Raw genomic sequence first — 25,872 nt, forward strand, 5'->3', positions numbered from 1 at the left:
ATCTATAGCTATTTATAGTTTTAATTTATTTTTTTCAGAGAGAGGGACAATTTAGATGGCTTCTAGGAACCACGATTTGCAATTTGAACAGAACATGATTTACTCCTATTACTGAATCTATGTTACTGGAATTTACTGGTCTGTGTATATAACTCTGCTCATGGTGTTAGTTAATTACTTCTCTCTTTAAATTGGGGTTGAAACACTATTTGGAATCCTCAAGTAGGGTAAAAAGCAAACTTGAGTACTGATAAATTCCTTTAAATACAAAATATGTGGTATGATGTAAAGAGTGAGACCTTCACAGTCAGACCTGAATTTCAATCAGTAACCCTGCACAATTTATTTAATAATACTTCTGAGCCTCGATTGCCTTATGTATAAAGTGCAGATAATAAACACGTTTATAGAGTTGTTGTGATTAGTGATAATGTATATAAAGTACTTGCACAGTTCCTTGCTCAGAATAGGGGATTACTAAATTTTTATAGAAAGGGCAAATATAGAATTTATACTAGTTTTATGTAAAATGTTTCTTCCTTAGATGTGTGGTTGTTGAAATGGACAACATACTGTAAAGTTGTCAGAAGTAAGACAGGGAAGCTTTAGTGATGAAAAAGACAAGGACCCGAAATTGTATCTTTTAAAAACTCTAGCTACAGGATGAGGAGAGATGGCCAAGAGAGATGCTGGTTTGCCAAGTATTTGGTTGAGATACTTTGTAGCAATACTAGGTATCCTTCAACCTGAAACTTGCTAACTGAAACCAAGTTAGCAGTGCTTTCAGAGAAAGTTGAACTCACCTTTTAAACAATCAGAGCTTAGTTAAGCATCGTATTTAATATTTGATTGCCCTGCTTGACTTTATCTCTTCAGACATTACTTTTATTTAGTGTGTTTAATTCATCAAGCATTTCTATGTGTGAAATCTCCATTCATTTTCAACTAACTTGTTAGGTGGCTATCATTTTTCTAATTTTACATGATGGTAACTAGAAGGAAGAAATAGGACTCAAGCTCCTCTTACCGTGTTTGCTGAAAGAGTTAAGCTCCCGCTCTGCACAGATATTTTTGTGGGCCACCACCTGTCATTTTTTAGCCAAGTGAATGGTTATTATATGGAGATAAAATGCTTACTATGTGGTAATAAATGATCAACTCTGAATTCTAGTCACTTTTCCTGGCAATTGGGAAGAATTTGATTTAAGGATTATGATTTCTAATAAATACATAATTATTTATTAATATAAAGACCATGGTTGTGAAAAATAACAACTGAAAATTTAGTATCATTCTAATATTCATATGTTTATTTATTAACTTCCTTTTTAACTGCCTTTCTCCCTTTCTCATTCTTCATCTGACTTTATTAAAGAGAACTTAATATTTGCTTTTGCTTAGGAAGTAGGCATTTTACTGCTAGCTGTTCCTTGTTCTCCCAGTATTTTGGGGACCACCTAGTTCAATGTTTTTTTCCACCCAGACAAAAGATTTAAAAATTGAAACCTGACTTCAGGCTGTTCAAGGAAGAGCTACAGTAAGAATTTGATTTGAGGCAAAATGTAATTGGATGGCTCCTGCATGTAAGGCTGGCACTATTTTTAGCTATGACAGATGACAGTTAATGATTACCAGACGTAGGCAACTCGTCTTACTCTGCATTGGGCCAGAAGTGTTTCTTTTGAATAAGAGATGATAGTGTACTGAATTATTTTAAATGAAAATTTTAGTTTGATAAATTGCTACTGCTTAAAGCACTATCAAAATAAAGATTTTTCACACTTTCATTTGGAAAACAAAAGTGGGGAAGCACTGCAGGGAATAAATCACTTTTTTTTAAGTGACAAAAATTTGTTTAAATTGATCAAAATTATTTTAGTAATACATAAGCATCCTCCATTGTTATAAGAGGAAAAAGCACTGTTAGATTAATTTCAGATCTTTAAAAGGATATTTCATGAACATTTTATTTAAGAATAAAGTTTACATCACAGTAGGTTGCCTTGCATGATTAACACTCCATTCTGCAGTGTAGAAGGAAACTTCAGGAATCATGAAGGTTTAAATTTTCCTTTACAAGCCCTTTGTCTTAATTTTGGTTTCTCACGAATAAAGAGGCCATTGAACTCTTCCTTCATAAACAAAACTAATAAAGTGATTACAGAGGAATCCAAAATTAGCATTTTAGTGACCCTATAGTTCTTATTTAAAGATATCCTATATTTTAATTTGAAAATATTACAGTCTTTAATTATTCTTAGGAATAGAAACATTTTAATCTGATCACTATTCAGACAGTGCAGCAAATATTAATGAAGCAGGTAATGAGAATATAAAGATGAAATGCATTTAAGCAGCCCTTCAGGGTCTAGTAAGGAGAGACAAGCCTGTAAAACAATATTTACTGTTTTATAAATTATCTGAAAGCATTGCTATTTGTTACTTAATAAGTGTGGATATCTGATGGTAGTTTAAATAAAACAAATGTTAAATCCAAAGCACAGAAACATTTTTTGAATAATTAGGATTAGTGCATGCTTTAAACTGGCATTAAGTGTGCATTCATTGTAATCAATTAGTAATATTTATTGAAGGTTTAGTTGGTTCAGGCTTTGTGCTCAGCTCTGGAGATGTGGTAGGTAGTAAGATAAGATGCTGTCTTCTGGAGCTTACAACCTAGCAGAGAAACATGTTTAAAATGAGTTTGTTTTTTTTTTTAATTAAGTGTACATACAGCTCATTGACTTAGTATATTTATGGAATTGTGCAGCCATCACCATCATTTAATTTCAGAACATTTTCATTCCCCCCCCCTCAAAAAAAATCTTAAACCCATCATCAGTCACTCGCCATCTCTCCTCTTCCCAGTTACTGGCAACCACAAATCTACTTTCTGCCTCTCTAGAACTGCCTATTCTAGACACTTCATGTAAACAGAACCATACAACTGTGTAACCTTTTGTTTGCCTTCTTTAACTTAGCATAATATTTTCAAGCCTCATCCATGCTGTAGCATGTTATCAGTACTTCATTCCTTTTTATTGCCCAATAATATTCCATTGTACGAATATTTTGTTTATTCATTAGTTGATGGACATTTGGGCTGTTTCCACTTTGGGTTATGATGAATAATGCTGCTGTGAACATTTGTGTACATAGATTTTTTTCTAGTCTTTTGGGTGGAAATTCCTAGGTGTGGAATTGCTGGGTCATATGGTAACTCTCTGTTTAACTTTCTGAGGAATTGCCGAACAGTTTTTCACGGTGGCTGAATTTTACATTCCCATCAGCAATGTAAGAGGATTCCAATCATCATCACTCTTGCCAACATTTGTCATTGTCTATCTTTTTTACTTTAGCCATCCTAGTGTGTCTGAAGTGGTATCTGATTGTGGTTTTGGTTTGCATTTCTCTGATGACTAATGATGTTGAGCATCTTTTCATTGCTTACTGGCAATTTGTATGTATTCTTTGGAGAAATTAATATTCAAATCCTTTGCCCATTTTTAATTGGTTTGTTTTTTTATTGTTGAGTTGTAAGAAGTTTTTTTAATATATTCTGAATACAAGTCTTTTATCAGATATTTAATTTGTAAATATTTTCTCCCATTCTGTGGTTGAATTTTCACCTTGATAGTGTCCTTTAAAGCACAAAAGTTTTTAATTTATTAAGGTCAATTTATCTGTTTTTTTTTTTCTTTAAACGGCTTCTGCTGTTGGTGACATATCTAAGAAACCATTGCCTAATCCAAAATCATGAATATTTATACCTATTTTTTTCTTCTAAGTTTTGTACTTTAAACTCATTAGGTCTTTAATTCATTTTAAGTTAATTTTTGTATATGGTGTAATGTATGGGTGCAACTTCAGTCTTTTGCAGTTAGATACCCAGTTGTCCCAGCACCATTTGTTGAAAAAACTATTCTTTTCCCCTTTGAATGTCTTGGCATCCTTGTCAAAATCAGTTGACCATAATGTAAATGTAATTTCTGGACTCTTCATTTTATTCCATAATCTATCTGTCCATCCTTCTGCAGCTACCAAACTGATTACTGTAGCTTTGTTGGAAGTTTTGAAAAGGGGAAGTGTGAATTCTCCAACTTTGTTGTTTTTCACAATTGTTTTTGGCTATTCTGGATCTCTTGCATTTCTATAGGAATTCTGCAACTGGTATGTCAGTTTTGGCTAAAAGGCAGCTAGGATTTTGATAGAGATTGCTCTGTAGATCAATTACCATTTTAATAATCGTGCCTTTTAATCTATAAACATGGGATGTCTTTCCATTCATCTTCTTTAATTTCTTTCAAGAATACTTTGTAGTTTTCAGTTTCTGATATTTTGTAGTTTTCAGTTTCTGAGTCTTTCACTCTTTTTAAACTCTTTTTGATGCTATTGTAAATGGAATTATTTTCTTAATCCATTTTCAGATCGTTTGTTGCTAGTATAGAAATACAATTGATTTTTGTATATTGATTTTTTTTTTTTAATCCTACAAGCTTTCTGGACTTGTTCATTAGTTCTAGTAGTTTTTTGGTGGATTCCTTAGGATTTTCCACCTACAACATCATGTTATTTGCAAATAGAGATTGTTGCATTTCTTCCTTTACAATCTGCATATCTTTTATTTTTTTTCTTGACTAATTGCCCTGCCACCATACCCCCAGGACAGTGTTGAATAGAAGTTGAAAGAGGGGATATCCTAGCCTAGTTCTTCGCCTTAGTGGGTGGGGACGCTTTCAGTCTTTCACTATTAAGTATGATGTTAGCTGTGGGTTTTTTGTAGATAACCTTTATCAGCTTGAGGACATTCCTTCCATTCCTATTCCTAGTTTGTCAGGTGTTTTTATAATGAAAGGGTCTTGGATTTTGTCAGATGCTTCTTCTGTGTCTAGTTGTGATGATCATGTGGGGTTTCGTCCTTGATTCTTTTAATATGGTGTATTATTGATTGGTTTTCATACGTTGAACCAACCTTGTATCCCTGTGATAAATACCACTTGGCCATGGTGTATAATCCTTTTTATGTGTTGCTAGATTCAGATTGCTAGTACTTTGTTGAGGATTATTTTGTCTGTATTCATAAGGAATCTTGGTCTGTAGTTTTCTTTTCTTGTGATGTGTCTGCCCGATTTTGGTATCAGGATTGAGCAAACATCTAAATTAACTAATGGATATAAATTTCTTGATGGATATTAGAAGCAATAGTATTTCAATATATTTCTCAGAAAGGGTTTTAATAAAACTTTATGACTCCCTCCATTGAGAATCAACAATCCTGGATAAACTTAGTCTTCCAAAGTTTTTTCATTTAAACCAATTTAAATAATCTGAGACCTGAAATATCTGTGAGTGTCAATTAAGGTGGCTAGAAACTAATATTTTTTCATCCTTACAGCTTCACTAACAATTTCTTAAATTCCTTTACAAAAAAGGATTGAAATCCTTCTATACGTTGCACAATGACTGTGATAACAATATAGATTGCCTCTCAGACCTTCCTATTCTAGGAAATATTACTTTTGTCTTACGTGTGCCTATCAGTACCTAGTTGTCCTGTCTCTCTTGACTCTTTTTCCCTTTGTTCCTCCTCTGTGCTTTAAGGCTCCACCAGGGCATCCCTGGGGCTTATTTCCACAAGACTCTCATGGTATCTGCTTTGAGAACTCTTGTATAGCTATTTACGTATTTTCATGCAATATGTATCGACTTGCATACCAGATTTTCAGAGCTCTTCCATTTATTGAAAAGATCTCATTTCTAGGAACCATTTAATAGGTGGAAAGGAAGCAGTAGGTTATGGTTTACTGTACTTTCATGCAGTTAGGTTTATATTAGGCTGCAGTCACTGAATACTGCTGGATCATATACATGACTATTCCCATGTCATCAACTTTGGGGAAATTGACTTTATTATACCCAAAGCACCAGAATTTTAACTATCAGCTGTATGTACATATTAAGCTAGTAGGGAGGGTATTCTCTGCCCAATAGGAAAGCCTACTGGGAAAACCACACTCTTAATCAGATTCATATGGTTCTTAAAAGATGCTTTCAACAGCTTGATTAATTATAGTTTTCTACTAGGGAAACATACAGGTCAAGAAAATTGGAATAGAGCTCTTTTCTCCTTTTTGGATTTAACTGTAGATGAAGTATATATATTAAAATTTACAAGTTCCTTATCAATTAACCTATCTTGTTAATTTTACTTTCTTCTTGGCCTTTATGATTCATCTCACATGTAATAATTATCTGCTTATACTCTGCCTATTCATTATATGTGCAAATGTGTAACATTTTGAAGGACTTTAATGTGCTGGGCCTTTAATTTGGCATCATACATGAGTGTGAGCTTTATCAATAGGAAGCCTGTGTTAAAAATTCATGTTGTACCACTTATTAATTAAATCATTTGGGTCCAGTCATATAAGAGCTGGCTCTCACTTTCTTGTCTGAAAGCCTGCCTCATAGGTTTTAAAAATTGAAAGAGGTAATGTCTACAGACAGTATTTGGTATAATTTAAGTGCCCAGTAAATGTTGACTCAGCAAATAAAGGGATATGTGGAGACTGTAGATCAGCAACCTGGAAAACATTTCTCAGGCCTAAAAAGTGTATAGCTTTTTAGTCTTTTTTTGGCACCTCTCATACTGTTGTCATAGTGACATAGTTCATGATCGCTTGAAAAATTATAGGAATATGAATTTGTTGTTCTCCTAAAGCTTTAATAATGTTTGACCAAAAAAGAAAGAGTTTCTAGGAAGGTGCATTTCAAAAAGACTGATATAAATAAAAATATTTAAGCCTCTCTCCCCCCAGTAAATCTAGATCGAGAAAGGAAGCAGATATCTTAAAATTTTATTTGGCACAGATAATACAGCATTAAATCTCACTAATTTGGACGCACTGAGGAATTTGAATGCAAGATTGATATGTATCTTTGTACTAACTGTGAATCATGTTAGTTTCTGTGAGTCTAGAGGAAGTAGAGCCTCATCCAAAGTTATACAATGCAGAGCCAGTACTAGAATGTGGGTCTCTTGAGTCCCAGTCACTGATATTTCCTTGCACCATAGCCATCTATATAGAAATCATAGACTACTTATAAATAATTCTTATCTAGTCATTGAAACTGTTCAAACAGTAACTCTATTTTATTAGGTAATTTGGTTAGATGTTAATATATGTTGTATATACCTCTAAGCCTAAGTCATTTATTTCATAATCAGGTTTTACTGACTAGTTTTCTTTTTAGCATCTTTATTGGAGTGTAATTGCTTTACAATGGTGTGTTAGTTTCTGCTGTATAACAAAGTGAACCAGCTATACGTATACATATATCCCCATATCCTCTCCCTCTTGCGTCTCCATCCCACCCCTCTAGGTGGACAGAAAGCACGGAGCTGATCTCCCTGTGCTATGCAGCTCCTTCCCACTACCTATTTTACATTTGGTAGTATATATGTCCATGCCACTCTCTCACTTTGTCCCAGCTTACCCTTCCCCCTCCCCATGTTCTCCAGTCCATTCTCTACGTCTGCTTCTTTATTCCTGTACTGACTAGTTTTTAATGATGGTAAGGAATAGTGAGGCTATCTGCATTTATTTTTTATCACTAATAGTGATTTTGAAGGTTAATAAATGTTTTGGAGCACTTTGAGGACCAGACATTTTTACAAAGGAGGGGTTTTTTCATATAAAAGCAGGTTTGGGGTATACGTTACTTGCTTATTCTTCTAGGTTGTCAACTTTTAGGTGCCCTATAATAGTGAAAACTTAGATGTTTTAAAATCCTTTTCCATGTGGTTTATAAAGTAACATGTTTGTGACATAACACAGCAGTACAGTTTATTTAAAGTTACTCATAGGTTGACATTTTGTTTTCTTTTTCTCTGTATATTTATTTTTATTTATTTTTTTTTTGCGGTACTTGGGCCTCTCACTGTTGTGGCCTCTCCCGTTGCGGAGCACAGGCTCCGGACGCGCAGGCTCAGCGGCCATGGCTCACGGGCCCAGCTTCTCCGCGGCGTGTGGGATCTTCCCGCACCGGGGCACGAACCCGAGTCCCCTGCGGCAGGCGGACTCTCAACCACAGCACCACCAGGGAAGCCCTAGGTTGAGTTTTTTGAACAGTATCAGCTCAATGAGTGTTTGCTGAATGTCAGAAAACTATTAGCATCGCTGTTATTTCTTTATTCAGTGTTTATTATTCATAGTGTAGATACACTGTTTCAAGTTCTGGTCCTGTCGCAGTTGTGTTAGTATCTTGGTACAGTAGTAGAAACTAGTTGAATCGAACAAAACTGATGTAGATGTTTTCAGCAGAGTTGGAGCGAACTTGAAAGGGAAAACTTTAATAAATAGTTGAAATCAGAGTTTGAAAACAAAGCCGTAAATCATATATAGGATGTTAAATTAATAGCATCCAAATCAAATCCTGTTTAGGAGAATGGAATAAATGTTCCCTAAACATAATAAATGTTGTTGAATCCCTGCTATGTGCGACACACTGTGATGGGCATTTAAAATATCTTAATCAGTATTCAAATGATATTTACTAATGGGAATTTAGGGCTTCATAATAATATCTAACATTTTACAGTTCACATGCATAATTTTTCCCACAAAAGTACCCTTAACAGGGGTACCGTTAAAGTCAAATACCTTCGAGGACCTGGGGATCAAGACCAAAGCAGCCCCCAGAAATGTGATTTTTCTTTGTCACCTCCTTCATCTTAAAAATGAACAACTATTTAAAATTGTACTCAAGAGTATATCCATATTTATTTTACTGTAAGATTGCTCCCCCCACCCTAACTGTCCACAGTCCAGAAGGAGGTGAATTATGTTTAGCCTGTGAATTCAAGAGCCCCTTGGCACACTGCAGAATTCTCCTTGGGTTGTACATAACCTGATCTTGAAACCACAGGTCTCTGGTTATTTGATCCCCATAGTGGCCTGTGTCCATGGGCCAAGAGCAGACTTGTTAGGTTAAGCTTTGTCTGATTCCTTACTATTAATAAACGTTATATAACACTGCAACACATTTTTTCTTTGACACCTAAAGTTTTATGGCATTGCATGTACCTCCTCCTAGAGGGAGATAGCTTTTTAGGTAATCTAAAGGCTGTTTCCCTCTGTTATTTGCTTTGCAGGAAATTTTTGTTTAATGATAGCCAAATTAGGTTACAATTTTGTTAAGTTTCTCAGAGATCTTTTAAAAGCAGAGCTGTGAAACTCATCTGTGTAGATTTTAGTAAAGTTTTAGTTTCTTGGCATGTTTTTTTTTGAATTAGTGATTTTTCTGCAGATAAATATATTTTTGTGTCACTGAAATATCTTATTTTAGTGAGTGCATAAGATACTTTTTCTGTTATTTGAATATATCATGCATTTTGTGAAGATAAAAACCCTCAAGATGATTTTTAAGAAGCCTCTTGTTTTAGATTAGGTGTCCTGCTGTGTTGGGCTTGAGAGATTTAATAATCTTGTAGAGCCAGGATGACTTGGACATGTAGGAAATAGATTTGAATGAGAAATATTTTATGGTAAGTGGAAATCAATATAAGGTGTTATGCTAATATACAGCTTAGGGTGGGTTTAAAATTTAGCTTATCAAGTTAATCTTTAGTATTTTAGGTTTTGGTTTTGCTTTATCTAGAGGCCTTTTTACTTTTGTGGGTGGAGTAAATATAAACGTGCCAAATACAAATGGGTAAAGTAATGTTCTAATTTCAGATTTCTTCTTTTTAAATTTTTAGTTGTTGACCTTCTCTATTGGAGAGACATTAAGAAGACTGGAGTGGTGTTTGGTGCCAGCTTATTCCTGCTGCTTTCGTTGACGGTATTCAGCATTGTGAGTGTAACGGCCTACATTGCCTTGGCCCTGCTCTCTGTGACTATCAGCTTTAGGATATATAAGGGTGTGATCCAGGCTATCCAGAAATCTGATGAAGGCCACCCATTCAGGTGAGATGTTTGGAAAACAAGGCACACGTTGGCAGCACTATAAACAAGAGTAGTATTGAGACTTCACTCTGCTATCTGTAGAGTTACAGGCATGCATTTTTTACTGCTAAAAGATAATTGCAAATGTTTGCTGAAAACCTATACCAAAAGCATCTGCATTTGAGATTTCCTAACAGTCATTTCATAGGCTTATGATGGAAAAGACTGGGTTTATGTATCATTCTCCTAACTCTACTACTTGTTAGTAATATTTATTCATTAGAAGTAGGTATTGGTTACCTAATTTTACTTGTATGGAAGCTGTATCTTTTTAACATGTTTGGGATTGGTGAGAGTTATATTTTCTTTATTGCTTACTTTTTATGCTATCTGATATTAGAAATACCTTTCTTTCCAATAGTATGTTAATGTTTTTCTGTTATGCTTCCTCATCATGTCTATGTCTTTTCTTACCATTCCTTCTCTATTTAGTTTCTTCTTCTCCTTCCCTAAGGCATTACTTTTGTATTATCCTTTGGATAGCTCCTTTATTTCGGCATCTCCTTGCCTCTAAACCGTCACCTTCTTACCTTATTTTGACAAGTAGCATTATCTCTGCAATTGCTAATGGGGTGGATGCACCTCAGCTTTGGATCTTCTGACCTCACTTCATACTCATCACGTTCCCCACCCTCACCTCCCTTTAAAAATTGAGATAAGTCTAATTCACATACTATAAAATTCAGTGGTTTTCAGTATATTCACTGAATTGTACAACTGTCACCATCTCATTCCAGACATTTTCATCACACCCAAAAGACACTCTGCATCAGTACCTCTCGCAGCAACTCCCCACCCAGCCCCCCACAGCCATGAATTCATCATGTCTTTAAATGAGTCTTTTATCTCAGACTTGTCAATTTCTATCAGTTAACACCACTATTATCCTAATTTCAGGCTCCCGGTTTTCATGAAACTATGAGAATAGATACTACTCCATTTTACAGATGGGGAAACAAACTTTGAATTCAGTAACTTGAAATTGCAACTTCAAAATAGCAGAGTTATATCATGCCACAAATCGTAAAGGAATATGATTTTTAATTAGTTACACTGAAATATATAAAGACATTGTCAAGCGAACAATTCTAAATTATCTATAAATTTTACATATCGTTTGATTTTTAAAGAAGACTTTTAGAAGAAACTAGTGATTTCTTTATTCTTTATTTCCTTAGAAACACTGTCCTTAGCTCAAAGGCCTTTTATGGTTATTATAAAGTAAATTCAGCCAACATGCCAATTTAATAAGCCTTTTGGACAGTTTTCCAAGTTCTCCAGTCACAGTAAAGTTAATATCATACAGTTCTTATGTAATAACCTGTGGTCATTGGAAAATAGTGACGACTGTGCTGGCATTGCATTAGTACCACATAAATGCCAGTTGAATGAATGTAAAGATCCACGGGGTGCCATTGATGGAGAGTGCTGCCTTTGTGGCCTGCTGGCCAGGCATCCTGTCTTCAGCAAGAACAAAAGCAGTGGTACAAAGAAGCAGAATACCGGCTAAAGTCGTATCAGCCACTTTTCTAGATTTCTTAAAGCTGCATAAATAAATTTTTGCTGATTTAAGGGTAGGTGTGAATGTTTGACCATTTTTAACTTGATAATAATAACTTGCTATTTGTTGGCTAATAAATAACAAGCGTCCTATGCTAGACATTTGTACTAATGAAGATATATTCCTAGTCCTTGACAGTTTATACTTTAGTAGAAAAAAATATACAAGTATACACATGTTTATATTTCAGGGCTGGATATGGTAATTACTGTAAGAATAATACAAAAGAAAGCATTGTTAGAGTTACATAGTAGGGTTGGGAGAGGCATCGTGTATGGATGGAATTTGAGATGGTGCTGACTGACGGTGTGCTATCTCCAGAGGTGAGAGGAGAGCACTGTGGATTGGGAAAACAGTGTGAGGAATAAAACTTCACATTAAGATGAAAAATGTTTGGTGAATGGCTCAAGTTTGAGCTACAACATTGTAGTGAGAAATAAGGTTGGAAGGATTTAGGAGGGCTGTGGTAGAAAAGTTGGAACCATAGAATCATAGAATGTTTGAGTCTGAATGGATTCAGGAAGTCTGTTTTTTAATTTTGTAGAGTTGGAACCATGACCTAAAGAAGTTCAATGCCTTTTGCAAGGTTACATAGCTAGGTGGTAGCATGTCTCCTAATTCCCAGCTGAGTTCAACCTAAATAGCACTATCTAGTATAGCTCAAATAAAACGAATCTGGCATTGGCTGAAGGAGCGAATCAGAAGATAGATTAGAGACTGGTTTGGACACTGATAGACTGTTCCAGTTTTTAAATAATGAGCACTTAAAGTATAGTGATGGTATAGCGAATGAAAACGAGGAGGCACAGGGCTTCCCTGGTGGCGCAGTGGTTGAGAGTCTGCCTGCCGATGCAGAGGACGCGGGTTTGTGCCCCAGTCCGGGAAGATCCCACATGCCATGGAGCGGCTGGGCCCGTGAACCATGGCTGCTGAGCCTGTGCATTTGGGGCATATTTCAGGGGTAAAACTATGAGACAAGGAGTTATCAAAGAGGACTGTAATTTCCAGTGTAACTAGGGTCCATGGATATGGGGAGTTTTTGAGGAGGGACTGGGTAAAGAGTTGCTTCCAACAGATAAGAGAGAATCCTTAGCACTTCTGATTGCTCTAAGATAAATGGCTTCTTTGAAACAGTAACTAATGAAAATTCCTTGCATTCCTGCCTACTTGACTTTTTCCCCCCATTACAGTTGTCTTCTTAAATTTTAACAATTCCAGCTGTATTCAGTATAGATTGGGGCATCTAAATGGACAGTAACTATTGTGTTTCACTGAGATTGACTTTTGGCAGCCATTTCACAATTGGGGGCTTGGCTTATTGGATAGTTTCCCCTAAAGATTAGGCTGAGAGAGTATAGTATTTGGAAATGAGTAGAAGTTTTGTTAGGAAAACTTGATGGGATAACATTATGTCCTCCTAAAAAAACCAAATCCATAATAATAACTACCATTTATTGAGTGCTTCTTTGTGCCTGATTGTGTTAAGCACATTACTCATTGAAATCTCAAGATAATCTCCATTGTATAAGTGAGGAAACTGAGGTTACAGGGATGACTAAATAACTTTCAAACGTTACACAGCCAGGTAAGTGGTAGAGCTTAAGATTCAAGCTCAGATAGGTCTGGTTTCAAAGTGTATGCTTTTTTTCTATACCCGCGTTATCAATGAAATACCCCATGCTTGCTTGAGTTTTTACATTGTGCTTACTTTGGAAAGAGTAGGCTTCCATAGTAAAATATTTTACTAATGTCCTCTTTTACAGATATATTATTGCTGATTGACAGACATCCAGGGAAAATCATCCAGTCAGTGACAGTTATGCTGTGTTTTGTTTTCTAGGGCGTATTTGGAATCTGAAGTTGCTATATCTGAGGAGTTGGTTCAGAAGTACAGTAATTCTGCTCTTGGCCATGTGAACTGCACGATAAAAGAACTCAGACGCCTCTTCTTAGTTGATGATTTAGTTGATTCTCTGAAGGTAAATTTACTTGGCTTTCCATTTTTTGGCATACCCAGAATTTAATATCAGAGTTAAGAGAGTAAAATTCTATTTTCTATATTAAAGTAAATGATAAAGATGTAATGAAATCATTACTGTAAACTTGGGTTCCAAAATTCAGAATCTGATCAAATATTTAAGATGGAGGAAAGACAATTCCTTTTGAAAGAAAAATGTTATAAATTCATACTTTTAGAAATCATAAGGATTAAAAGTGAGAAGATAAAAGAGAGTTTTGGCTGTAAGAATAAAGATTATCTAATAGAGTTATTACCAGATATGATTTCATCTGCTTGACTTTGTTTTAGAGTCTAGCACTTAATTTCTTAGCTTGTGTGTGATTCATTCATACTATAAGCTATTTCATATTTTGTATACTTTCTTGGGATCTTTATTCTGGAAAAACTTTAATATTCTGAACACTTCGACTAATCACCAGTTGGTAAACTTTGGAATTTTCTTTAGTTTTTGGATCTTGCTACATAGCAGCTGTTAGAGTCTCACCTTGCAAGTAAGCTCCCCAAAGTTCAGACTGATTTAAAGCGAGCACTAAACTCGTCACGTAATGTGAACCCCAAGCACTGGGACTTTAGTGCTTTTCCTTTATGTGGAACCTGCCGTTTGTGTTGTGTGTATTATTGCCTGTGACTTAAGACGGACTTGTTTCCAATCTAAGCCTGGGTAGAAATGTACTGTGGTAGTAATTACCATAATTTCTCTTTCCCAATAGATATGTACAAGTTTGCAATTTACTGTGCAAACCAAGGATGTCATAGCAATTGGATGATTGGGTCTTTAGATTCGGTGAAACAATTTTTGAACTGGTCAGAATAGGTTTAAATGCTCAAAATGCTTTTGACAAATATCTTAGCCTTAATAGGCCAGTAAATGGACATTATTTTCAGCTGTGTGCTTCTCTCAGTTTATTAAGGCTTGGAACGTCTGTTACTAATAATATTAATGGTAAATAACTTAGTTAACTTTTATTATTATCTCTTGTGTAGATTGCTTGCATTTAGTGATTCATTCTGTAGTAGTGCTTTGAAATAATCTGATGTCAGTCTGTAAATAAAAAGACCATAGTTATGTCATTTGGGATGTTTGATTAGTTTCAAAAGGGAACAAATAATATTTGGGAGTAAATCAAATAGAACCTTGTACACATGGGTCCTAGAAGAAACCAGCTCCTATTTATTGAAGTGGTATTCACAATATATAGCTTGAGTGCTCGGGTAGAACATGTTTGAAAAATTATTGAGGGGAAGGTACTAGTGCAGTTTAAGATGAAGGGTTGTGTGGGTAGGAGTTGATTGAGAAGAAACACTGTAAATAGTGATAACAGAGCTTCAAACAGCAAAGGGCCATCTCTGAATGTGGCAGTCAAAAATTGTTGGGGGGGGGCTGACTTCAAACAAAGGCATCATGAAACTTGATTGAGGAGTCACTGTTTTTATAGACTTAATAAAAACTGCAACAAAAATAAACTAAAAGTCATCATGTTTGCAGCGTATAGCAGTGAAGGTAGCTATGTATGTCTAATTTAACATTTTTCTTGAGAGAAGAGGCATTCTTGAAGATACCTGTTTAAAAATAAAACAAATTGATCTGGGAATGATTCATTCATTGTATTCCAGTTTTTACAAATTACAATTTAAAGTTTCCCCTTGTCTTTAATCAGCTGAAAACTTATTTGTTCTTTCAGAATTTATTGTCATCTATACACAGTCCTCTGTGTAGACAGTTATGTAGGTGTGGAAATATTGGCAAAGGCTAAGGAAGTGAGAAAACGTTAGAGGAGGACTGATTAAATACTTTAGAAAGCCTTTAAAATCTGATTTGCACAGGTATTTGAAAATAGAATATGAGGAAATTTTATTAATAAATTACATTTATGAGATAATTTCTTTTTGCTGTTAAATCTCATTTTAAAAATTTCTTTTGAAAATTACCTTGGGTTTTTGTGTGTTTTTTTTAAACAATTGTGTTATTATGAGGAAGCTAGCATAAGTGAGAGAAACAACTTGGTAAATTCTTGCCTTGAGTGATTTTGCTAATTTGAAAGTAACGGGAAATGGCACATAACGAGATAGGTTACTTTCTGAAATGCTTTATTTTTATGAGTTTTTCTTATATTTTTAAAACATTCTCTGTTTCTTAATATTGGGTAAAAAAGAGTTGCATTAGAAGTGTAGTTTACTACTTTTTCTCCTTAAGGATTAGAAAAGAGAAAAATAAAACTTATTTTTTTATTAAGTTTATTAAGTTTAAACTGAGTTTTAAAAAACTTAGTTTTTTATTAAGTTTAAAACTTATTTTTTTAATAAGTTTTTTGTTTTTTTTTTTGGTGGTACGCTGGCCTCTCCCGTTGCGGAACGCAGGCTCAGCGGCCATGGCTCATGGGCCTAGCTTCTCTGCGGCATGTGGGATCTTCCCGGACCGGGGCACGAACCCGTATCCCCTGCATCAGCAGGCGGACTCTCAACCACTGTGCCACCAGGGAAGCCCTATTAAGTTTTTTTGAATGGTTTTCCCGAGTAGTGTTTTTGGCAAGCCCAGAGCTCAAGGAAAGCTGCTTGGTGACTTCTCCAGATGGCAATTCATTCAGGGCTCCAAATAAATAACAGTTGTTTCAACATATTAACACTTAGAATGAACTTTGCATTTAGGATTTTGAGGCAAAGAATAAGGTAGGATGTTAGTCTTATTCTCCCAATGCAAAACCCTCATAATATACACGAAGGGTCTTCCTAGATAAACTTTGTGGTTCTTTTTGATTCTTCATGGGGGGACTTTTAAACCTTATGTCATTGTGTATGAGTATTATAGATTTCATTTGTTTCTTTTCACTGAATTAAGGGTACTATAGAAACACAGGATACTTGCTTAATATGTCTTAATTGGAAAAAGCTGAGAAAAAAACACTTGTCTCTTTTCAAAATGACTTAATAGTATTCTTTTTCTAGAGAGAGTTCCTTGAGCATTTGCCACTCTTATCCCCCATAGTTTTTGTTCGTATAGAGAGCATTTTTAAAAAGAAAATTATTTTCCCTCTAACTCTGCTACTTTTTGCCTTTTGGCTACAGCAGTTGGCAGGAGAATCATATTCTTCCTCCCTAAAGCAAGCAAAAATGGTTTTTGCAGTTCTTTTTTTTTTTCTTTCACTTTTTCAATGTAAAGGAAAAACCAATTTGCTCTGTTAAACTGATTTTATTTCCTTATATTCAGATTTTAAATTTGGAAAGTTTGCTAATAAATAGCCCCAGGCTCTCCAGTTTCCAGGTAAATTTGTGATCTTGTTAAATAACAGAGTTTTAAAAAAATTTATAGGATCCAGCTTTTGATTGGGATTACTTTTATCATATGGTTCATAGCTAGGAAAATGGAAACCACCCTGATTTCAAGAAAATGCAGTGGGAATTAGTCTCATTTATAAATCTTTTTTCATTTAGAAAATTGACATTATATCAAGCTCGGTGGCTTTTTAAAAATAATAGCTTTTTAAAATTTGAAAGAGGTTTCTATAACTCACTGTCTTTATAAATATTTCATGCCCTCAAATTTATATAATCTACATTGCGAGATTCTGGGTCATAATCACCGCTACTTCTATTTGAAACCTTCTTCCTCAGAAGTTAAAAAATATAGAGCCATTATTCTTACCATGTGAAATTTTTCTTCTCTTTGCTTATTATCATTTTTTTGGTGCTGTGAGAGAGAGGCTATGCTATACGTTATTCTAAAGAAATAACCAAACCCCAAGGTTCATCAGGCCTGTTGGAAAAGATTTGACGTGAGGTGGTGGTTCATCATTTGTGCCTGGTCTAGATCTCTTTTTGGTAGTTGACTTGGACAAATAAAAATAAGACATGTTCTGCAGATTTCTCCTTTTAAATTCTTGTGTACAGTTGACCCTTAAACAATTTGGGGATTAGGAACACTGACCCTCCTCACAGGTGAAAATCCATGTACAGTTTATAGTTGGCTCTCCATATCCCTGGTTCCTCCTCATCCAAGGCTCCTCTGAATCTGCGGTTCCTCTGGTATCCCTGGTTCCATATTCATGGATCCAGCCAACTGTGGATTGTGTAGTACTGTAGTACTTACTGTTGAAAAAAATATGCTGACAAGTGGACCTGTGGAGTTCAGACTCTTGTGTTCAAAGGTCACCTGTAATTGTTCCATTTGTTTTGCTTCTTTGCAGTTACCTGCAAGCTTCTAAATCCTAGAAAAGATTTCAACTGTCTATAGATTGAGCAACAATCCATTTCCCAAAAGATTAATTCTAGTCAAATATTATGGGCAAAATCACTGAAAAAATATTTCTAATTCCATTCAGTAGCATTTATTTCAAACATTAGTGTAAAATTTTACAACAGGCAAATGTTTTGATCAATCCTCAGGATTTGTTTTAAAGTGGGTTTGTTATGTGGCATGCCAGACATAAGCTAAGGGGAGGAGAATGAATGGAAAGGGAAGTAAAGGAGGAGTGTTCTCTAGGAAAATTAAGCTGTGAAAGCTGTATATGTGTCCTTTTCTTGACAAGCCTAGTGTATATCACTTTATTATTCTCTGAGAAGTCCAGAAGAGCCCAGATAACTTTCTTTAACCTAGTGATACTCATCAACTGTGTTTAAATAACCCATTACCACCAGAAAACTAGTATAAGATAGTTGAACAAATTTAAACCACCTAGTTAAGGTTTAATTCCATTTCTGTGATTGACCTTCTGTGTAAGCTCTTTGAAAGGGGCTCTTGTTTTAAAACAATGGTTCTCAGCCTTGGCTGCGCACTGGAACCACTGGGGAGCTATAAGATAATACTTGGGAAGGGGAAGGGCTGGGAGTCCCATCCCCTGAAATTGTGATTTAATTTTTCTAAGGACACTGGTTGGAGAACACTGTTTGTAAAAGTTATGTCTTTAAGCTGTAAACCCTAGGCTATAGTTTTCCCCCTACGCCTACTTCTGCATCCCTTTTATTATAAAAGAAAAGCATGTGACAGTCTCCACTGGGCTCAGCTTTGGGACTTCTTGAGTAAGGCTCAGCTTTATTAGGGGGTTCTGCCTTTTGAAACCTCAAATCCCAAGAAAAAGTGTAATACTTTTATGTACTAGATACTAAGGCTAGGTGTTTTCGGCAGAGGTTCTTATATGGCTTTGGGTGATAAAGACTGGATTCTTTATGACAGTCGTTCTGTGACTAGCAGTGAAAAAATATGTTAAAATTATAAGAAAATTTTTAGCTATGGTTGTCTGATCATCCGGTAACCATAATGTTCCAGAATTCAGTCTGAAATCTGAAAGTGAGCAAAAAAGGCCTGAATTCCAGAAATAGCTGACCCAAAAGAACATTAAAATCTAGCCCTCGGGCTCCTAGGCATTAATCAACATACACATTTTGACAGTTTCCTTTCTGGTTTCTTTGGCCCACAGAAAAATTAGACAGGAAATGGGCTGGGGGAAATGTGATACTAATGAATGAGGCTGAAGATGTCAAAAGTCAAATGATTTTGTGTTTAAAACTTCAGAAAAAGTTTGCAAATGGCAGAATTGCTGAAGTAATTTCTGAAATTCTCTTAAACGCCCTCCTCCCATTTTCCTTAAAAATGCCTCCCCACCCCACGGAGACATCATCTAATAAAAATATCTGCAGAGCTTTTCAATGAGATATGTATGTGATATGCACTTAATTGAATTCCCTTTTCCCCTGGACAAAAGACAAACAAGACATGGCCCTTGCCCTCTTCCGCTAAGTACTTACTAGACCTCCATTGTACTTTGCCCCTCTTTCCTCCAGTCTCATTAGTGCCTAAAGAGAGATGAGCCTTTGACTTCCTCAATTAATATGCATTGGCTGCAGTGTTGCCAAGAATTTGCCATAGAAGAGCACAGAATTTGTAGGTTTAAAGTGTTTATTGACCTTTTCCCTGCCTCTTTGTAATAGCATGTACATTCATGACCATTAATAAATGATTACTCTGTAAATGGTTTTACTACATAGCAGAGCAGAGATTCTGGAGTCAGATAAACCTGAGATCACTGTCACCTCTAGTCTGGCAACTTGCTTAATCTTTCTGTGTCTTGGTTTTCTCTTCTATGGGGATAATAACAGTATTTAACTTATGGGGTTATGATGAGATTAACTGACCTAATGTATGTTCAAAAATTTGTTAGCTGCTGTTGTTATTGACAGTTTTAGTAATTGTATGATTGCTAGATGCTGGTTCTTAACGCCTTTCTTTTCTGATGGTGTGTTCTCTGGAAACCCTTACCCAATATTTTCGTTTTGGGCCCCTGAAGTGTTAAATTTTCTCCAAACTTAGCTGCAACATTTAAAAATTCTGTGATAGCACATAAAAATGTGAATTTCTGGTCTCTCTCTTTAAATGGGAAAATTTGGCAACATTAGCCTGGAATACTTGCTCGGCAACAGTCTGTGGAGCTGGATTTTGTGTGTGCGCCTTGAGAGGGAGGATGCACATATCTGCCTCAGTCCGTACCAAGGCTCCCTCATGTGTTTATGTCACCTGCCTGGCCCCATAGACCTTTGAAGCCTCCCTCTGTTCCTTTCTTTGTGTCTGGATAGTCTGGCTTTTAGAAAGAGTGTCCTCCAAGAGGCAAGTCTAGTGATATTTGAGCCCTTTAGATCACCTAGGTGTGAGGTCTTGGGTTTCTTTGTGGCTTTGGAGTGCAGCCTTGTCGGTGACTTAATGACCAAATTAGGACTTATTTCTAGCTTGTGTGTTAGTTTCTGAATTTTGTTATGGTAAGGGTGTCTTTATTGCTAAAGCAATTTCTTCTAAAATGTAGAAGGTCGACTCTTCCGTGTCGACTTGTGGATGGTGATGGATGAAAATAGCTCTGTTGCTCTATGGTAAACTTGCTCAAGTGCAGCAGTTATATTTAGCTTTTGCAATAGGAGGCTAAAACTATGTGAGAGGGAAAAGGCTTGCTAACTGGAGTCATGCTTCAAACCGTTCTATCAGTGGTTTCATAGTGGTTGCAAAGACCCAGGGCAGCATTTAAGTTTTGATTTTCAATTGATGAGTGTTAAGAAGGCTTGATATTTGCTCACTTGAACATTAAATTCAGTTGTAGGGGTAAGCAGAGTGTTGCTCTTTGTAGAACTGACAGTTGCTGCAGGAATCCAAAGTGTCTTCTTAACCTGCAGTAAATATAATTACTAGAGTCTGAATACTTTAATTACCGCTCAGTATCCAGCTCATAGTAGGCATTCAATCAGATTTTGTTGAGTGAATGAACACATGGACAAAGATATGCTTTAGATAAGGGTTAGCAAACTACTGTCTGACCAGCCCATGGCCTGTTTTTGTACAGCCTGGGAGCTAGGAATAGTTTTTATGTTTTTAAAGGATAATATTCAAAGAATATGTGACAGAGATCCCTTGTGGCCCACAAGACCGAAAATGTTTATCTTACTGTTCTTTACAGAAAAAGTTTGCTGATCCCTGCTTTAGATGATGGACATGCTAACTCCTCTCTCCTCTCCTTCTTTTCACATATACTTTGTTATTGGTACCTAAATAGTTGTACATGGTGGCATCGTGGTGGTGTGTGTGACCTACTAAATTAAATATGGCAGAGAGATTGCCAGACACATGAAGGCTCTTAATAGGAAGCAAAGGAACTGCTCCTGCTGAATGTTTAATAAAATCTGGACTGACTTTGTGTTTATAAGTCTTCAAGAACTTCTCTGAACATGGCATTGAGTTTTTACTATATGATGTAGCCAAGAACTGGAAGAAAACTTTGAAATCCTCTTTTTCAACCATTCATGAGTAAACTAAAGTATGTAGAGGAAATAAAGGACTTCTCAAAATGAAATCACTTTTTGGAAACAAGGCCTTTCCCAAACTGCTGTATTTAATGATTAAAAAAAAAATCCCAGATTTTGAGACCAGATTACTAAAATAGGAGAGTTTAGTCAGTTCACTGCAGTCCCCAGTCCCCTGGAGGAGACAGTGAAATATGATATATGAGTGAAGTATTACCTCAACTTGGGCAAGTTACTACACTCTATTTTTTTAGTGTCTGCATCTCCTGTGGTAATGATAGCAGTGCCTACCTTATAAAGTTATTAGGAGGAATAAATGAGTTTGTAAAGCATTTAAAACAGTGCCTGGCACTAATATGGTAAGAACTGGATTAGTGTTTGCTAAATAAATAAAGAAGGCAGTGGCTAAAAGAATAATAACGGTCAATTTTATTAATAGGTATAAAAGTTAGAGGAGTCCTCATTCCAAGGGGTCCTCATTGGCTGTTAAAACATGTATCACTGGAGAGACAGTGCCTCTGATCCTTAATAAAATGCTAGGGCTGATATTTTTGGTACTGAAACCTAGTCTTCTTGATAATAAGTCTTCCTGCACCATTATTGCTTATTCAGATGTATGATATTTTAATGTCTGAATTATTCAGCTCATACAGATCTTGAATCACTTAACTTGTTAGTACTTTAAAATCAGTTTTAATAGCTAATTCTCATGATAGCTTTCCAGTCTTCCCATTTAGAAGCTAAGTGCTATAGGTGGTGTACCTTTGGTATGTTTTCTGATCTCAGAGAAAACAGAATCAACTATTTGGTAGTGTAGTCCAGAGAAAAATGAATTGAGTCTATTAATTGTTTTAATTAGATTCAGAAATTCCTGAATGGAGACTGGCAACTTAGAAGTGAAATACCCATATTATTTTACCGAGTCTCCAAGGAGTATGCCTCTATTAGTTTGGCATTTAGATGGGTTGCTTTTATTTGAAGGCTTAATTAAGAAACTTTACTTGGGGACTTCCCCGGCGGTCCAGTGGTTAAGACTTTGCCTACCAATGCAAGGGGTGCGGGTGGTTCAATACCTGGGCGGTGGAGCTAAGATCCCACGTGCCTCCTGGCCAAAAAAAAATATAAAACAGAAGCAATATTGTAACAAATTCAATAAAGACTTTAAAGATGGTCCACATCAAAAAAATCATTAAAAAAAAAGAAACTTTACTTGAATTTTGTTTTTAAGTGGCTAATGTTATTTTCTTATAGTTTGCAGTGTTGATGTGGGTATTTACCTATGTTGGTGCCTTGTTCAATGGTCTCACGCTACTGATCTTGGGTAAGTCTACAAAACCATTGGAATGAGAAATTACAAAAAAGATGGGGGACTATCCCTGGCGGTCCAGTGGTCAAGACTGTACTTCCACTGCAGGAGGTGCGGGTTCGATCCCTGGCCAGGGAACTAAGATCTCACATGCCACACAGCACAGCCAAAAAAAAAAAAAAAAAAAAATGGTGTGCAAGGAGCTTAAAGACATTTTAGTGGAGAATATCCTTATATTATAGGAAAAATAGAGGATATAGGTTAGAGATTGTGATCTCTTTAAATAAATTGCTAATACTGATTATGGAAAAGCCACTTTACTTCCTGAAGACTACTCCAACTAACAGTGATAAACCAGATCAAGGGTGGCCTTATTTGATGGTGCAGTCATAGATCTAACTAACCAAGACCAGGGATGCCTGTATTTTATAAAGTTTGCGTGATGTGATTTGAAGCCAGGAATGGTTCCTGCAGCCTCCCTTGGTTACTTCATTGCCCTGTGGTGGCTCCCCACCAGCAGGTGCATCCAGGAGATCCTTGTGTCTTCCTCATTAGGAACACTTCTGACTATCTTAAGAGTGCTGCCAGTTTGATGGCTTTGTAGTGTTTGCTCCCTAAATCATACCAGTCTGTTTTAAAGGTTGTGTATTTCCTTTTTCAGCTCTGATTTCACTCTTCAGTGTTCCTGTTATTTATGAACGGCATCAGGTAATTTAATTGCAGATTTCAGAATACAGAGCACACTCTCTTATATGGAACTTAGAAATGGATCTGTGCCAGTTTCCAAAGCCTTATAAAAATGAGAAATGTGGTTTCTTAAGCCTTTAATATGTTTAATAAGATTTTTTAGCAACGGCAATTTTCTAGTAACTTCTTTCTACCTCTCTTTCAGGCGCAAATAGATCATTATCTAGGACTTGCAAATAAGAATGTTAAAGATGCTATGGCTAAGTAAGTATTTAAAATCTTTTTTTAACACTAAGGATAGGTGTACTGACTTTGACAACAGCGCAGTATTCTCATATTTAAGACATAATGAGTAGTCAATTTCAATCAGACCTAAAGTGTGACAGAGTTGCCAAAAGATTTTTTTTCTAACATTTGGATCATTAATTTCTTATTACTTATATATATATATATATATATATATATGTACACACACATATAATACTTATATGTATTTAAGGCTTTATTTAAGTCTAATTTGTAAGGCCAGGGTGGCAAAATTATAGCTCATAGTTTGACAGCCTTAGGATTTTATTTCCTGTATAAGCTGAGCAATGTACAAGTAATTCTTAAATTAATTAGTTAAGAAGCAGAAAACAAAATATTAAAATTCCAAAATATTTACACTAACCTTTTCCCCCTCCTTTTCATTTGTAGAATCCAAGCAAAAATCCCTGGATTGAAGCGCAAAGCGGAATGAAAAAACCTGAAATAATTAACAGTAGGAGTTTAAAGGGGATATTCATTTGATTCCATGGGGCGGGGGGAGGGTCAGGGAAGAATGAAGCCTTGACATTGCAGTGCAGTTTCACAGATCTTTATTTTAGCAACACAGTATCTGAGGAAAAATGACCTGTCTTGACTGCCCTGTGTTCATCATCTTAAGTGTTGTAAGCTGCTATGTATGGATTTAAACAGTAATCATATTTGTTTTTCCTGTATGAGGCACTGGTGAATATAAAAGATCTGAGGAAGCTGTATATTATTATACTTTGTTGCAGGTAGTCTTGCTGTATTTGGGGAATTGCAGAGAAAGTGGAGCTGAAAAAATAACCCTTTTCACAGTTTGTGCACTGTGTATGGTCTGTGTAGATTGATGCAGATTTGCTGAAATGAAATGTTTAGACGAGATCATACCACCAAAGCAGGAGTGAAAAGGCTCGCCTCGCTGGTATGTTCTAGGTGTATTGTGAATTTTACTGTTATATTAATTGCCAATATAAGTAAATATAGATTATATATCTATCTATATATAGTGTTTCACAAAGCTTAGCCCTTCTACCTTTCCAGCTGCCCCACAGTGCTTGATATTTCAGTCGTTGGTTTCATGTGTGTAGTTCCAAAGCACATAAGCTAGAAAAAGAACATATATTTCTAGGAGCACTACCATCTGTTTTCAACATGAAACGATGCCATGCCAATAGAACTCCTCAACATAAACTTCATCACACAGTCTTACTGTAGTTAATTTTGTCACAAACCCTGGACTGAAATCTAATGCTTCCAAAAGTGTTGTTTGCAAATATCAAACATTGTTATGCAAGAAATTATAAAATGACGATTTATACAATTGTGGTTTAAGCTGTACTGAACTAAATCTGTGGAATGCATTGTGAACTGTAAAAGCGAAGTATCAATAAAGCTTATAGACTTAAAATATGTTTTGTATTTTGGTTTCCTGAACGTGCTGCAGATCAAAATGGTAGACTTCACTTCCACGCGTGTGCGGTGGCTTGTACTTTCAGAAAGATTTTAAGCTCAGAGTACAGCTACATTTATTTTGAAAACCTAAAGAACAATTTATATAATCAAATTTATTTGACACATACCAAAATGTTTTTTTAAATATTTTTATACTTTGATAATTGAAAATACATGCACCAATATTTTAACCTAGAATACAGTGCAGGATTTATGAACATACGTAAAATCATACCATATAAATGTTTACAAATCAGATTTAAGAACTTTTCTTGACACACAGACACTATTGCTTTTTAAATATAGTGAACATATTGATCAATTTATTGTTCTTCACGTGGTTATTCAATGCAGGATCCGATCAGTATGAAAGGTCAGTGGTACAATATAGGCAGACGTGGTTATCACTCAGCATCACCAGTCACATGGTTACAGAACACAGAATTAGGGCTGCATAGGGACTCTAACTGTGGGCCCAACAACCTATCAGTGGATTAATGTAAGGCATTAATAAATTGGCATATAAAAATAGCTTAATGAGTGATCTAATCCATTTAGAATGCTGAAGCACTTCTGTGGTAAATGTTAATCTATTTAATTGAAAATGCTTCGTTTCACCTTTCCTGTAAACTGACAACTGCAAATAGCCAGTGACTCAAGATGCAGAATTTTTTAGTTCACTGACTAGAAGGACGAATCGGTACATGTGCTCAGAGTCCCAGTCCCTCACTCACCAGCCTGCCTTCCTGAGCGTGCCGTCAGCCCTCGCCGTTGTCAG

The 25,872-nt window shown here is 35.8% G+C and overlaps 1 protein-coding gene across 5 annotated transcripts in view; it reads left to right on the forward strand.

The window, feature by feature from the left end:
- RTN4 (reticulon 4) overlaps window positions 1-25,050 on the forward strand; it is a 66,830-nt gene extending 41,780 nt beyond the window's left edge. For 4 of the 5 annotated variants that reach the window (XM_060170086.1, XM_060170081.1, XM_060170082.1 and 1 more), the window contains 6 exons: window positions 9,761-9,968; window positions 13,409-13,547; window positions 22,613-22,682; window positions 23,329-23,375; window positions 23,560-23,618; window positions 24,051-25,050. In XM_060170086.1, the coding sequence (XP_060026069.1) occupies window positions 9,761-9,968; window positions 13,409-13,547; window positions 22,613-22,682; window positions 23,329-23,375; window positions 23,560-23,618; window positions 24,051-24,093 (566 nt within the window). In that variant the 3' untranslated portion in view covers window positions 24,094-25,050. Of the gene's footprint in view, window positions 1-9,078; window positions 9,115-9,760; window positions 9,969-13,408; window positions 13,548-22,612; window positions 22,683-23,328; window positions 23,376-23,559; window positions 23,619-24,050 lie in introns of those variants that run through there. The other variant, XM_060170085.1, reaches the window with a different exon arrangement.
- Window positions 25,051-25,872: the final 822 nt, after the last annotated feature.

This window comes from Lagenorhynchus albirostris, chromosome 13 (genome assembly GCF_949774975.1).
Source record: "Lagenorhynchus albirostris chromosome 13, mLagAlb1.1, whole genome shotgun sequence".
In the NCBI taxonomy this organism is placed as follows: Eukaryota; Metazoa; Chordata; class Mammalia; order Artiodactyla; family Delphinidae; genus Lagenorhynchus; species Lagenorhynchus albirostris.